Consider the following 14,728-nt stretch of genomic DNA (forward strand, 5'->3'; position numbering starts at 1 on the left):
GCCTCCCAAGTAGCTAGGACTACAGGCATGTGCCACCATGCCTGGCTTAATTTTTAAGTTTCTTGTGGAGATGGGGTTTCACTGTGTTGCCCAAACTGATCTCAAACTGCTGGGCTCAAGCAATTCTCTCGCCTCAGCCTCCCAAAGTGCTGGGATTACAGGCACAAGCCACTACCTGGCTCCCTTAACTTTTCATTTTGAAACATTTCAGACTTTTAAAAAGTTGCAAAAACAGCACAAAGCAGTTCCCTTCCACCCTGCCTCCACAGCGTTAGGGCCGCCGCAGTGAGGATATGAGCACAGACACGGCCCTCCCTGCTCCTTTGCAGGCGGGATTCAGAGTAACTAGGGTCCCACTCAGGTCCAGCCTGGCCAGAATGCTGCACCATACCCGGCTGCCCAAACTCCTCTGTCTCCTGTAACCTGGGACAGCTCCTGGGTTTTTGTTTTTTGTTTGCATGGTTTTTTTTTTGTCTTTGATGACCTCAACACTTGTGGAGACTCACAGCGTGTTGGTTTGTAGAATGTCCCTTGTGTCAGTTTGGGTTGATCTGCCGTTTCCTCATGATTCTGTGTTACACATTTCTATCAAGAATTCCACAACAGTGATACTGTGTCCCTCTTGGCGCATCCAGTTGGCGGCCCATTGTGTTCTGTCTCCGCCCCAGTGGTGTTTGCCTTGGTCGCTGCCCTCAGGTGGCCTCCACCAGGTCTCACCATGGCTGGGTCGTGGCTTGGCTTTGAGGCTGTGTAAATACCGTGTTTCTCATCATTCTTTGCTCCCACTGATTTCAGCAGCCATCGCTGCCTTTTCCCCGAAGCAGTTGTTACTGTGGTGTTTGCTCACGGTGAGGACCTTCTGTTTCCTTTATTCTTTCTACGTTTACTGACTGGGAGTCCTGTGCCAAGAGGAGCCCTGTCTTCTCCCCCACATGTGTAGTTACTCTGTTACCTGCACCATGTAGACTGGCAGATGCTGGCTTTCTTCTGGGGGTCATGATCCGTCATGCCATTGTTGGCTTTCTCACTTCGTTGGTACCCCATTTGGCCACTGGGAGCCTCGTGCTGGCTCCCATGTCCTCTTCTCACGTCCCCATCGCCTACCAGTGTATTCTCATGTGCTGGTGCCGTCAGGCATTGTAGACTCAGTGGCTGCTCACTGCTGTGCAGTCGGCTGTTTCTCCTGGGAGCCCAGCTTCCCTTTGCAAAGTGGTATTTAGAAACCAAGGCCTGGGCGCTGAGGGTGCTGGTTGCTGCTGAGCCCTGCCAGTGCTTAGGAGCTTGGCTTTGATGAGATGATCAGATGCTCGGTTCTTCGGTTCTCTATGGCAGTGCCTGAAGCAGCACTGAGGTGAGGCTGTTCTGTAGAACACAAGTTCTTTTCTGAAAGTCTAAGTCACACGCAGCTTTTGCACAGAAGTATTTAAAGAAGGGTTGGCCTCCAGGTATAATCAGTATATTCTGTGCGGTTCACTTACTAAATGTTCACGTTTGCTGTCCTTGTTTGAATATGGAATATTTTTTGTCGGATTAAAGCAGTGAGGATGTTTCCGATATGTTCTTTAAGATGCCGTAACGACTACATTGCTTCTCTTCCAGAGCTTTTCTTCATGGAGGTGTCTCATTTCATGGTCTCTGAAGAACTCTAGCCATTAAGCCATTTGTCCAAGTGATGAGCTTTATGTTTCTCCTGTCTAGGGTGCTTGCCTCTTTGGTATCCCTGTGCTCTGATCCTTCTGTTCCTGGTCCCATTGCTCCTTTATCCTGATTAAAACGTAAGGTTCTAGGGAATCGAAGTTGAAGTTCATACACAGATAAAAGCTGGGAAGGGCAGCTTGTTTGTCCACAGCCTGCCTCCTTTCTCCTTTCCTGGAACCTTGGAAAGGGTCCAGCTCGCACAGAAAGCTACATTGTTTTAACCCCTCTACATTTATCATGGAATTTATTTTCCAGCATGGGAAAGACTTTGAAGCGATTCAGAACAACATTGCGCTGAAGTACAAGAAGAAAGGCAAGCCAGCGAGCATGGTGAAGAACAAGGAGCAGGTCCGCCACTTCTACTACCGCACCTGGCACAAGATCACCAAGTACATCGACTTTGACCACGGTGAGTGCGCCACGGGCCAGGCTTGGGAGTGCCCACAGGCAGGGCCAGCTTCTGCTCAGAGCGCAGCTTCCAGCAAGCCGGCCGGACCTGCTTTCTGGCATTTTCTCACCAGCCACTTGGCCTGGGGCTCCTTGCCTTGCAGAGCTTTGACTGATCATGTGCCGTCTAAGTCAAACCAAGTTGTCAGCAAGTGGCATCCCGTGCTCCAGGGTTCTTACCACTGCTTTTCTGAGCTACGTTTTGTGGGTTTCCACTGGCTCTGAGTGTGTGTGAGTTCTCGGTCCCTGGCTCACTTGAAGCCTGTGGTCTCCACTGCAAATGATAGCACCATGGTCCGGCGAGGGGCTTGGGCCGCAGGCACCGTGCCTGGCGCTGGTCTGCCTGGGGGATGGCCAGCCTCCCTAGGCCTCTCGCCCTCTATACTGGGACCCAGATCTGTGCAGGCCCTTCTTTAGTCACAGGACCAAGTCATCCCCAGGTACAATTCTGGCTTCTGGCTCAGAGCACCCTTTGGCTGCTGGTGGCTTCTCCGGATGACGCTCTGTCCATCACCATCTCTGTCCCCGGAAGGCTTAGCCGCCTCCTGCCTCTGCCTATCAGAACCACCTCTCCAGCAGCGTACCTGTGCTGGGCCCTGCTCTTCATTCCTGCAGCTTCACGCACAGCATGGTCCTTCCAGATGCACCCCCAGGACACCCCTCTGCCTTCTGACCCTTCTTTCAGATATCTCACGTTCTGACCCAGGGTACCTGGACTGTGGCCATGCTGCCCCTCCTTGTGCCCTTGCTTATGCCTCGTGGTGACCTAAAGTACTTGCCTTGGCCATTCCTGTGGTGTCCTCTGGGTGGGTTATGGCATCTTGACCATGGTGCATCAGCGTTGGCCAGAGCTTTGGGAAGAGCCAGGACCCAGCTCCCCTGTGTGATTGGGCAGAGCCCTGAGGGCCGCAGACACCCCCTGCCCACCACACAACTTCTCCACTGAAGAACCTTCACTGGGAGGTTGTTGCGAAATATCTGGAGATTCATGGAAATGGCTGTTGGTCTTTGCACGTTAGGGGCACCCCTTGATTCGGGTCTGCTGCCGATGTGGTTTTGTTTGTTTGCTTTTGTATCCGTGTGACCATTAACGTAAGATTTTCTGCTGACTTCACCTATTTATGGCACATCAATTCCGTTTTGTCCTATATTTGATGCCTATGCTGGTCTTCTCATGTTCAGCTCATTTGTTAATTTGAAATCTCAGCACTGGTTGGATCCTGTCATCCAAGACTGTTGTGACTAATGTCAGGTTGTGGTGAGTGGCCTCGTGCCTTCCAGAGTGGCACGCAGCACTGACTTCACTGTCAGCCTCTTCCTGTGTCGTCTGTCCTTTGCACTGTTCATTAGTGCCCTTTTGAAAAACAGGCCGGGCGCGGTGGCTCACGCCTGTAATCCCAGCACTTTGGGAGGCAGAGGCAGGCGGATCACAAGGTCAAGAGATCAAGACCGTCCTGGCCAACATGGTGAAACCCCATCTCTACTAAAAATACAAAAATTAGCCGGGCGTGGTGGTGCGTGCCTGTACTCCCAGCTACTCGGGAGACTGAGGCAGGAGAATTGCACCACTGCACTCCAGCCTGGCGACAGAGCAAGACTCCGTCGCAAAAAAAAAAAAAAAAGAAAGTCAGTCTATGAGAGCGGATCTGCCATCCATTGTGGCTGGTCTTGGAAAGCTCTCCACGGGGAAGGTGGCCAGCAGCGGAGGGGACTGGACAGCTATTCAGTAGACGAGGTATAGAGAGAGGGATGGGATTCCAGGAGCTTCAGTCCAGCGTGCTTTGCTTGAACCACCGGCAGGTAGGATGGGGAGCGTCTTGGGACCCTCAGGCTCCCGGCGTAGACTCATCTCCTCTTCTGAGGTTCAGATGCACATTCTACTTGCCAACCCAAGCTTTCTCCCAAGTCAATTTCAGAAGGCAGTCAAGCAAACATTTCTTTTCTAATTTTGTCACGTTAAGCAACCTCCTAATCCTAAGGTTGTTTCTCTGTTAAACAACCTCCTAATCCTAAACTTCCTGGTGTGAGGAGGCCTCATTCCTCTTTGGCCCTTCTCTCCGTCTAGGGTGAAGAGTAAATGCTCCCTCACATCTCTCTGGGGGTCACACCCAACGACACAGGTCCTTTCCCCTTCTCCGTGTGGGCCTCTGTGCTTCCCTCTCTCCCTGTCTCCCCTTTTTCCTGATCTGACACAGCAGGCTCCTGCAGCCTTGGTGTCTCCTTTTCGTGCATCTTTGGCTTGACCCCACATGATGTGCGACCTTCTTGTTGAGCTCACTGTTCTCCCGAGTTCTCTGATGGCCCTGATTTTCTCTTCAGCAGGGCCGCCTGCCTCTGTGCCAGCGTGCAGCGGCATTGGGGCACCCGATGCTGACTTGTCCAGCTGGAGGCCACCAGGACACTGTGAAGTGACTGGCCCCATGGACTGTCACATCAAGCAGAGTGGCATGCACATCAAACAGAGTGGCAACTTTTTCATGTTACATGTATTTTTAGCGTGCTTTGGAGTTTTGTTTTATTTTGTTTTTTTGAGCCAGAGTCTTGCTCTGTTGCCCAGGCTAGAGTGCAATGGCACAGTCTCAATTCACTGCAACCTCCATCTCGCAGGTTCAAGTGATTCTCATGCCTCAGCCTCCCGAGTAGCTGGGATTACAGGTGCGCACCACCACTACACCCGGCTAATTTTATATTTTTTAGTAGAGATGAGGTTTCACTATGTTGCCAAGCTGGTCTTGAACTCCTGAGCTCAGGCAGTCCACCGGCCTCTGCCTCCCAGAGTGCTAGGATTACAGGTGTGAGCTGCCGCGCCCGGCCTGTGCTTTGGGGTTTGGAAGAGCGCGCCGCGCGCACTTTATCATGGGTTTGTCTGACTCGTCGGGTGGAGTAAGACGCAGAGTGGTGGCAAGTGAGGAGTGTGAAAGGGACTGACTCCACCCCCAGCTTGGGAGCCATGGCCTTGCGTGTGTGTTCATTGTATTAATCTCCTGCGGTTTCCATGCACATCTGCGGCTCCCTGCTGCTGTCCATTGCTCGGAGGAGATTTTGTTTCATGAACTCAAAATTTGGATGAGGTGAGCTTGGTTCCTGTCCCTGAGTGTGCAACAAAACATGAGGCGCCACCTCGGAGGCTGTGGGGCCAGGCGGGGCATCAGGGACACTGCCAGAAGCCCTGCTTTGTCCCAGGTCTCACCTCCCCAGGGGCCCCTCGTCTGCGCTGTCTTGCTCCTGGTGCTGCTTTCTTCTCTCTGGGTTGCGGGTTTTTTTCTTTTTGTCATTTCAAATGGAGGACTTTTTTTTTTTTTTTTTGAGACAGAGTCTTGCTCTATTGCCCAGGCTGGAGTGCAGTGGCCGGATCTCAGCTCACTGCAAGCTCCGCCTCCCGGGTTCACGCCATTCTCCTGCCTCAGCCTCCCGAGTAGCTGGGACTACAGGCGCCTGCCACCTCAACCGGCTAGTTTTTTGTATTTTTTTCTTAGTAGAGACAGGGTTTCACTGTTTTAGCCAGGATGGTCTCGATCTCCTGACCTCGTGATCCGCCCGTCTCGGCCTCCCAAAGTGCTAGGATTACAGGCTTGAGCCACCGCACCCGGCCTCCAATGGTGGACTTTTAAAAACATATTTTAGAAATGGGGATATTATTCACCCTTTTAAAGTGTACAACTTAGTGGTTCTTAATGCACTTACAAGGTTATGCAGCCATTGCCACTCTCTAGTTGCAGAATATGTCCACTGCCCAGAAGGAAACCCTGTACCCTGGTGCTGGGAGCCCTCAGTTTACCTCCCGTCTCTGTGGCTCTTTCTACTCCAGACGTTTCATAGAAATGGGATCACATGCTACATGTCCTTCTGTGCCTGGCTTCTTTCACTCAGCGTTGGATTTCCCGGTTCATTTGTGATGTAGTGTGTGCCAGTCCTTTTTATGGCTGGATAATTTTCCACTGGGTGATGGCCACATTTTGCTTGTCTACTGAATAGTGGATCTTAAAGCTTCCTGAGTCATGGGCTCCTTTAAGAAAGTCTGATGAGGCCGGCGTGGTGGCTCACACCTGTGATCCCAACATTTTGGGAGGCCGTGGCGGATGGATCACCTGAGATCAGGAGTTTGACGCCAGCCTGACTGACATGGTGAAACCCTGTCTCTACTAAAAATACAAACATTAGCAGGGTGTGGTGATGCATTCCTGTAATCCCAGCTACTTGGGAGGCTGAGGCAGGAGAAGGAGAATCCCTTGAACCCGGGAGGCGGAGGTTGCAGTGAGCGGAGATTGCGTCACTGCACTCCAGCTTGGGCAACAAGAACGAAACTCCATCTCAAAAAAAGAAAGAAAAAAGTCTGATGAGCCCTTAGGTCTTTCTCTCAGAAGAGCCTTTGAGAGCAGCTGGCCTGTACTTAGCAGTGTACCATGGTCTAGAATCCTCCTCGTATCTTGAAAGCCTGTTTCTCCGTTTACCAGTCTTAGAGCCTTGAGAACAGGTCTCTGAGGAGAGAACTAGAGAGGATAATTGTGAGAGTAGAGGGGACAATGGCCTTCACCCCTGCTCTGTGAAGTGACCCCAAGGGGCCTGGACTGTGTTGTCACCTGGTTTCCCTAGCAGGATTAGGTCTGGTGTAATACAGTAACAAAATGCAAAATAGCAGTGGCCCAAATGCCTCAAGAATTGGCTGTCTTGTGGCAGAGACACCTAGAGGCTGGCGCCCAGGGCAGGCAGGACCCAGGTGCCTCCTGTTCTTGTGCTTGGCTGTCCTTGGTGACAGCTCCAGGCAGTGACTCTTGAGGAAACAGGGGTGGGAAAAGGGAAACCTCCTGCCCAAATCAGGCTCTTCAAGCAGGCTTCTGGAAGTCTCCACTACTTCCAGTGGTTTAGCCACAGCCAACTGTCCTGTCCCAGCCTGTTTGCCTCCCAAATAAAACAGCGGTCTTGGCCGGGCGTGGTGGCTCATGCCCGTAATCCCAGCACTTTGGGAGGTTCAGGCAGGTGAATCATTTGAGGTCAGGAGTTCAAGACTAGCCTGGCCCACATAGTGAAACCTTGTCTCTACTAAAAATACAAAAATTAGCTAGGCCATAGTGGTGTGTACTTGTAATCTCAGCTACTTGGGAGGCTGAGGCAGGAGATCTCTTGAGCCTGGGAGGCAGAGGTTGTAGTGAGCCAAGATCGTGCCACTGCACTCCAGTCTGGGCGAGAGAGTGAGACCCTGTCTCCAAAAAAAGAAAAGAAAAAAACAAAAAACAACAAAAAAAACAGGGCCTTTTACTGAGGAAGGAGAATAGACGTCAGGCAGGGGTGAGCACCTGTCCTTGGCTCCTCCTCCCGCCTGGGCCCGGGCTGTGTAGATCCACTGTCACGGGAGGGCACAGGTGAGGCAGGAAGGCAGCATCCAGGTTGCAGAGCCGCTGGCCTCACCTGTGTGCAGAGATGGATGACAGGTTTAGTGTTGGCCACATCCGCTGCCTCCACGAGAACCAGCTGTTCTCGGTGTTGTGTTTTCTCCTCCAGGGGACCTTTCCTCTGCCTATTAGGGGTAAATTTCTAACCCCCCACTTTGGTTTAACTTTTTATTTTAAAAATTGCAGGCCGGGCGCGGTGGCTCAAGCCTGTAATCCCAGCACTTTGGGAGGCCGAGACGGGCGGATCACGAGGTCAGGAGATCGAGACCATGCTGGCTAACACGGTGAAACCCCGTCTCTACTAAAAAATACAAAAAATTAGCTGGGCGAGGTGGCGGGCGCCTGTAGTCCCGGCTACTCGGGAGGCTGAGGCAGGAGAATGGCGTGAACCCGGGAGGTGGAGCTTGCAGTGAGCTGAGATCCGGCCACTGCACTCCAGCCTGGGCGACAGAGCGAGACTCCGTCTCAAAAAAAAAAAAAGAAAATTGCAAACACAGCACCGTGTTCTATACACTCTGCCCAGTGTCCCCTGTGGTTGACAGCTTACGTGACCAGGGTACAGGGAGCAGATCCAAGAAACCACGTGAGCCCGGCGTGGCTCCCACGCCCGAGTCAGGCAGCGCCTCCTGTTCCCTTCTCTAAAGCCACTTTCTCTTTTCTCTCTCAGTGTTTTCTCGAGGCCTGAAGAAGTCGTCCCAGGAACTGTATGGCCTGATCTGCTATGGCGAGCTGCGCAAGAAGATCGGGGGCTGTGAGTACGCTGCCTGTGGGGTTGCCCACGGCTCGTCCTGTCCTTGTCACCTTTGGGCTCTAGTGCCCAGAGTTGCTTCTATTTTCCCTCTAACTTTTATCTTGAAAAAATGTTAATAGAAGAGGTGAAGAATATGATGGCGGCCATGCTCTTTGGCTTAGAAGGACCTGTTGCTGACATTGGCTACATTTGCTGTCTTCCTGGACCATGCACATCACACGTGCTCGCGTGCACCCGTGTCCACACACTCTGCATTCCACTCGACTATGTCACGCCACAGCCCAGAATACCTTCACCGGCTCACCTCAGAGCACATTTCTCCTGTGTAGCCTTGATGCCATGGTCACACCTAGACTTTTAGCATTTACCAAACAGGAGCAGTCATCTTACCTAATTTTCTGCCCATATTCAGATTTTCTAAAACATCCCAAAACACCAGTCAGGGCTTCTGTCGAGGGCCGTTGCCCTGGATGTGACTGTGGAGTCTCCCTCGGTGTCTTTGACGTAGAGCGGCCGCACTGCCAGGGCTTCTGAGACACTGCGACGCGCCCAGGCCTTCCTCACTCAGGGCCTTGCTTGGATTTGTTCCAGTCTTCTCCTCAGGACCAGGTTCCCTTTAGACTTTTTTGACATGACCTCTAGGTAGGGACATGTAGCCTTACCAGGTGCTTGTGCCCAGTGTCCCTCAGCCCTGCTTCTTCCGCCTGACTTCACAGAAGAGAGTATGCCTGGGCTGTCCCGTGGGCACTGCAGGGGTGCACACCCACGGGGCTGCTTCACAGGTTCAATGGGATACTGCGCCGCCACGCCAGCTAGCATATCACAGCTCAAGGTGAGTGGTGGGGCTGAGAGGACAGATATGGAGTAGTCGCCCTGTCTGTGCCCGGCCTGCGCCACATTCTGACCCCTTGCTGTCCCTCCACCCCTTGCTGTGTCCTGCGGGGTGGCTGCTGCAATCTAGTGTGGCATTTGTGTGTGGGAGGCCCTGCCCTCCTGCACTTCCCCACTGGGTCTGTCCCCTGTGGATCCAGCCACTCCTTCTCTTCCCTCCTCCAGCCTGCCTGTCCCAGCCTGCACCCATGTCCGTGGGCCTTGTGTCCCAGCTCCTCATGCCTGTTCCTGCTGCGTCTCATCTGCCCTCTCTCAGCCTCGGGAAGGAAGCATCCCAGGCCCCAAGGAGTTTACACCACAGCTCTCCCAGCTCTCATCTTCCCCAGAGAAAGGAAAACCCCGTCTTGGTCATATCCACTCCTTGTTGCCTGGTCCTTTTGCACCACTACTTGTTCCTGGTTTCTGACCTAGAGCTTCTGAGAGGTGGAGGGTGTCCACGTTCTTGGCATTTTGAACAAAGAATTGGACAAAATGCACGAACAAAGCAAGGAAAGAATGAAGCAACAAAAGCAGAGATTTATTGAAAACCGAAGTACACACCACAGGGTGGGAGTGGGCCCTGATGTAGGGGCTCAAGAGCCTTTTTAGAGAAGTTTCTGGGTTTTAAATACCCTCTAGAGGTTTCCCATTGGCTTGCTCCCTGTACACCCTATGTAAATGAAGTAGTGGCTTGCAATCAGAGGCTTAAGTGAAGTTACAAAGGTTACACCCTATGCAAGCATCTGATTGTGGAAAACAACCAATCAGAGACTAAACTGGTTACGAAGTTACACTTCTTTGCAAAGGAAGACTTGGCCCCAGTCTTCGGGAAGACTTTTTCCCCCAGCTGAAAGCAACCAATCAGGCTGCAGTGAAGGTATAAAGTTACACTCCTCTGTAAATGTCTGGTTGCTTGCTGCTTTCTGCGACCAATCAGAGATACTTTCAATTACCCATGTGCCATGCAGAAAGAAGGGGAGGGAATTGCAAAGGGAGTAGCGTCTGGTCCTTTTGTTACTTAGGTGTGAAAGTTGGGGTTTTCCTTTTGATTTAGTTCTAGGAAGTCAGCGTGAATTGGCCTTAGGTTCCCTGCCTCTAGACCCTATTCTCCTGCCTCATAAGGATGCTCAAGTTTGATGAAAATAAATGACTCGATTGCTGAGTGAGGGGCTCTCTGCTCCCAGGCTTCCAACCCTTCATCCGGGAGCAGGCGAGGAGGGGCACGGTGACCCCGTGGCATGCCTTGCTTAGCCAGTTTCCATGACCGGTTCCTTTCTTGGTGCCTCGCCTGGCGACGAGAGCCCTTTCCGGTGCTTTTCATTCCTTCCTGAAGTTCCGTTTCCATCTGGCTTTGTTTCCTTTCTTTCTGAAAAACATCCTTTATTTTTTTCCGTGTGGTTGTGCCGGCTGTGAATTCTTAGTTATTATTTGTCTGAAAACTCTGTATTTCATCTTCGTTCTTTTTTTTTTTTTTTTTTTTTTGAGACGGAGTCTCGCTGTGTCGCCCAGGCTGGAGTGCAGTGGCCGGATCTCAGCTCACTGCAAGCTCTGCCTCCCGGGTTTTTACGCCATTCTCCTACCTCAGCCTCCCGAGTAGCCCGGACTACAGGCGCCCGCCACCTCGCCCGGCTAGTTTTTTGTATGTTTTAGTAGAGATGGGGTTTCACCGTGTTAGCCAGGATGGTCTCGAACTCCTGACCTCGTGATCCGCCCGTCTCGGCCTCCCAAAGTGCTGGGATTACAGGCTTGAGCCACCGCGCCCGGCCTCATCTTCGTTCTTAAAAGATGTATTTGCCGGATAGAGAATTCTGATCTAACGGGTTCGTTCTTTCATCACGTTGACGCCGTTGTCTGCTGCCTCTTTGCCTGTGCTGCTCTGATGAGAGGGGTCAGTGGTCATCTGTGTCCTCATTCCTCCGTGCCAGGTGCATTGTCTGTCTCTGGCTGCTTTGACAGTTTTGTCTATGGTTTTGGTTTTCAGCCTGGCCGTTTGTGGAGTTTTTTCCCCAAAACATGCAGAAGAATTCAAAGAATTTTACAATGAACACCCAAGTACCCACCACCTAGTTTCTCCCGTTAACGTACTGTGGTTGCTTTCTTGCACATCTTGAAGATAGTGAAGGGTCCCAAGCAGGTCACAGGAAATGGGGCGTCTGCTCTGGGAAACTCAGAGGGTGTCAGAGTCTTCATTCTGCGGACTCTGGGTGCCCTGGGAGTTCCACGCTGTGGGCCGGAGGGTCATCACCAGACACTGTCAGTACGAGCCCAGCAGGAAGTGTGTGCGGGCAGGTGTGGTGCCTGCAGGAAGCAGCTATCAAGCCAGGCACATAGGGATGAGTGGAAGGCCGGCGCTGGGGGACCTAGGAGGGAGCTTTTGGGAGGACATATTAGTGGGGCAGAGGCTGGATAGTGGGCTTGCCTGAGGAGGGGGCCAGGCCGGGGTGTGCTAGTCTTTCAGGTGAGCAGGGGGCGACCAGGGCAGCTGACTCCAATGTGTGACTTTGAGGGAGGGGCTGCAGCTACCGTAGGGCTTTTTTTCCAGAGGAACTTTATATTTGGTAATGGGATTCGAGTCTGTATTGAGCAGAATTGTATGGGAATCTTCAGTGGCTTTGCTCCTAACTACATCATGGTCTCATTTATTTATTTTTTCCATTTAAAGGTATGGATGACAAGAATGCGACAAAGCTGAATGAACTCATTCAGGTTGGGTAAGTCCCAGTTTCCGTGTGAAACATCACTTCTCTGGGTGTTTTGTGTTTACCCTCTAAAATGCAGAAGCTGAAATGTTCTCAGTGAGGACCTTCCGAGTTAAAACCTCATAACCTGTCAGTTACGTGTTCAGTCCCAACAAAAGGCGCTGGGTCCAGGGAGCGATGACTGTGCCCGGAGCCTGTACCTGCCCCAGGGAGGGAAGGAAGTGCCCTCTCTGGCCCCCTCCTTCCTGAGGGTCTCTGGCTGGCCGTTGTGGTCTCGACGCAGCCCTCAGGGCCCCGCTTTTTGTGCTCCTTTTCCTCCACCTTTGTGCGTGCTGTGGGGCTGGACCCCAGCTTCTAGGGCCTCTTCTTTCCATTGCATTTTTGTCGTGTTCTGGGCCACTTCTGACAGCTTCCTTGCCTTCTCGTGCCCCGGATGCTTCTGTCTCTGACTGGCTGCTCTCCTTCCCTCACACACCTGACTCCGGAGAGGTCACGTGCTCTCCTGGCCACACAAACACCCGGGCCCCTGATGGTCCGGTCGACATCTGCCCAGTTGCTGCTGTTGGGCTGCACTCCGGGGCAGGGACCTGCTACCCTACTTCACAGCCTGGGGGTTCCCTGCCCTACAGCTTGCGGGGGTCCCCACTCCACAGCCTGGAGGTCACCACTCCTCAGCCTGGGGGGGTTCCCGTTCCACAGCCTGGGGGTTCCCAATGCACACCCTGGTGGGGTTCTGTGCATGTGCATTTCTCACCTGGTGTGGGTCCTCATGGGTGGCCATCCCGTCTTAGATCTGTCCCGCCCACTGACCACACCAGAGCTGTCCCGGCAGCCTGGCTGGCTGCTCCCAGTTCACTGAACCCCAGATATTGGGTGTGCACAACCGGCCCCGATCTTTGTGGGTGTGCCCTGCCCTTGCACCCACTCCTGAAGCCCTTAGCCATCTCTCTTCTATCCATAGCACTTTAGCCTTGGGCCTCTGGTTGCTTTTCCCCTTGGCCCTTCTCCCCTAGGCTTGTGTCTGATGACCTGGGAGCCCTCCTTGGCCCAGTGGGAGCAGTGCCTGCTGGGCCAGCACAGGCCTTCCGTCCAGTCCCAGCACAGCAGGTGTTGGGCATGATTCCCAGGCTCTGTGTGAGCTGCTACCAGCCTGCAGCCAACGACTGTAACTGGGTGACCACAGTCACCAGAAAGTGCAGCTTGCCCCAACACTGAGCAGACTTCCCAGAGTGGGTCTAGGGTACAGCCAGGGGCCACCGGCCATGAGGAGGGTGCTCACCACCTTGCCCAGGCACCCCTCCCAGCGTCAGAGCCCTGCTTCCTTCCCACTCTCGCTCCTGCTCTACCTCCGTCAGGCAGTATCTGGCTTAGCCTGAGCAGCACTGGGCACATTGGAGGAACTGTCTTCAGAAGGCCCAAGATCCAGGGCTTAGATAGTTTCTGATGTCACCTAACCAGTAGGCAAGGGGCTGTCCCGTGAGGGAAAACACTGCCCCAGGATCTGGACTTGGGGCAAATCTTACTTCACCTTTTATTTCATTTCCTCCATGATTCATGGAATGAAGCCAGAGTTCTGGGCTCTTTGTTTTATGCTTGAGGACAGTGCATGGGGTGGCCTGTCCGATGAGCATTCCTTTTGCCATAGCACAGATGTGCTGCTCAGCGGGGGCATGGTGGGCATCTGCAACGCCATCTGCAGGAGAACTTATTTAAGAAATAAACTCCTTCTGATGACACAGGCACAGGCAGTTCCCAGGGCCCGGAGACACTTGACAAACAAATGCAGGTAGTAGCTTTGTTGAGGTCTTGGGCCTTTAACAAAAACCAAGGAAGGAAAAGAGAAGGAAATACTTACAAAGGGCATTCTAGGGACAACTGGGGGGCTTTGATTATGGGCTGTGTCGTTTCCTGAGTGATGACGGGGTTGTGGCTTGTAGGACTAGAGGTGCTCGCTAAAGTGTGCAGAGGGGAAGTGCCTTTTGGTATAAAGAACCCTCAGGTTGGCCGGGTGCGGTGGCTCCTGCCTGAAATCCCAGCACTTTGGGAGGCCAAGGCGGGTGGATCACAAGGTCAGGAGTTTGAAACCAGCATGACCAACATGGTGAAACTCCATCTCTGCTAAAAATACAAAAATTAGCTAGTCATGGTGGCAGACACCTGTAATCCCAGCTACTTGAGAGGCTGAGGCAGGAGAATTGGTTGAACCCAAGAGGCGGAGGTTGCAGTGAGCCAAGATTGCACCACTGCACTCCAGCCTGGGCAACAGAGGAGGACTCCATCTGGAGGGGGGAAAAAAAAGAAAAAAAAACCCTCAGGTGGTTCTGCTGAGGGAGGGCAAGGAGCAGGCATGGGCCTGGGCTATGTCTGTCCTCAGTAGCATGTGCAGCAGCGCCCCTCCAGCCTCATCCTCCCGGGCAGCAGGTGCGTGGACAGCGGCATTGAAATGTGGCATGAGCTTTACGCAGCACGCTTGGTGCCATTTACAGTCATGCCATCTGCCACTCTGAGAACCAAATGAAGAGGGAGCCTGGCGTGGGTCCCCAGCTCCTCCAGGCCACGTGTTGGGCATGCTGGCCAGAAGGCGGCATGGCTGAGTGTCGGCTGTCATCCTCTGCTGTGCTCCCGCAGTGGAGGGGCCCTGAGATGACTTTGAGTGTGGGCCTGGGCGGTGGGCCTGTCAGCACGATGGCAAGATTGACTGCCCTTTTTCTTACAGAAGCCAGTGTCAAGGGAGCCCACCTGGCTACCATTTTGTCTGGAAAAGACTGGGCAGGTAGCAAAAGAAAGGGTGGGCTCAGGTATGGGCGCTGATGGAGAATTTGCCCGTGTAGCCAAGGATTTTGGCAAATGGCAGGTGAAGGCAGTGCTGGCTC

At 53.0% G+C, this 14,728-nt stretch overlaps 1 protein-coding gene across 10 annotated transcripts in view; it reads left to right on the forward strand.

Annotated features, from left to right (window-relative positions):
* Positions 1-14,728, forward strand: part of LOC105485846 (cramped chromatin regulator homolog 1) — a 66,170-nt gene that overhangs the window by 18,474 nt on the left and 32,968 nt on the right. For all 10 annotated transcript variants that reach the window (XM_071083868.1, XM_071083870.1, XM_071083865.1 and 7 more), the window contains 3 exons: positions 1,954-2,107; positions 8,203-8,286; positions 11,819-11,867. In XM_071083868.1, the coding sequence (XP_070939969.1) occupies positions 1,954-2,107; positions 8,203-8,286; positions 11,819-11,867 (287 nt within the window). The remainder of the gene's footprint in view (positions 1-1,953; positions 2,108-8,202; positions 8,287-11,818; positions 11,868-14,728) is intronic.

The sequence above is a fragment of the Macaca nemestrina genome, chromosome 18, assembly GCF_043159975.1.
Source record: "Macaca nemestrina isolate mMacNem1 chromosome 18, mMacNem.hap1, whole genome shotgun sequence".
Lineage (NCBI taxonomy): Eukaryota > Metazoa > Chordata > Mammalia > Primates > Cercopithecidae > Macaca > Macaca nemestrina.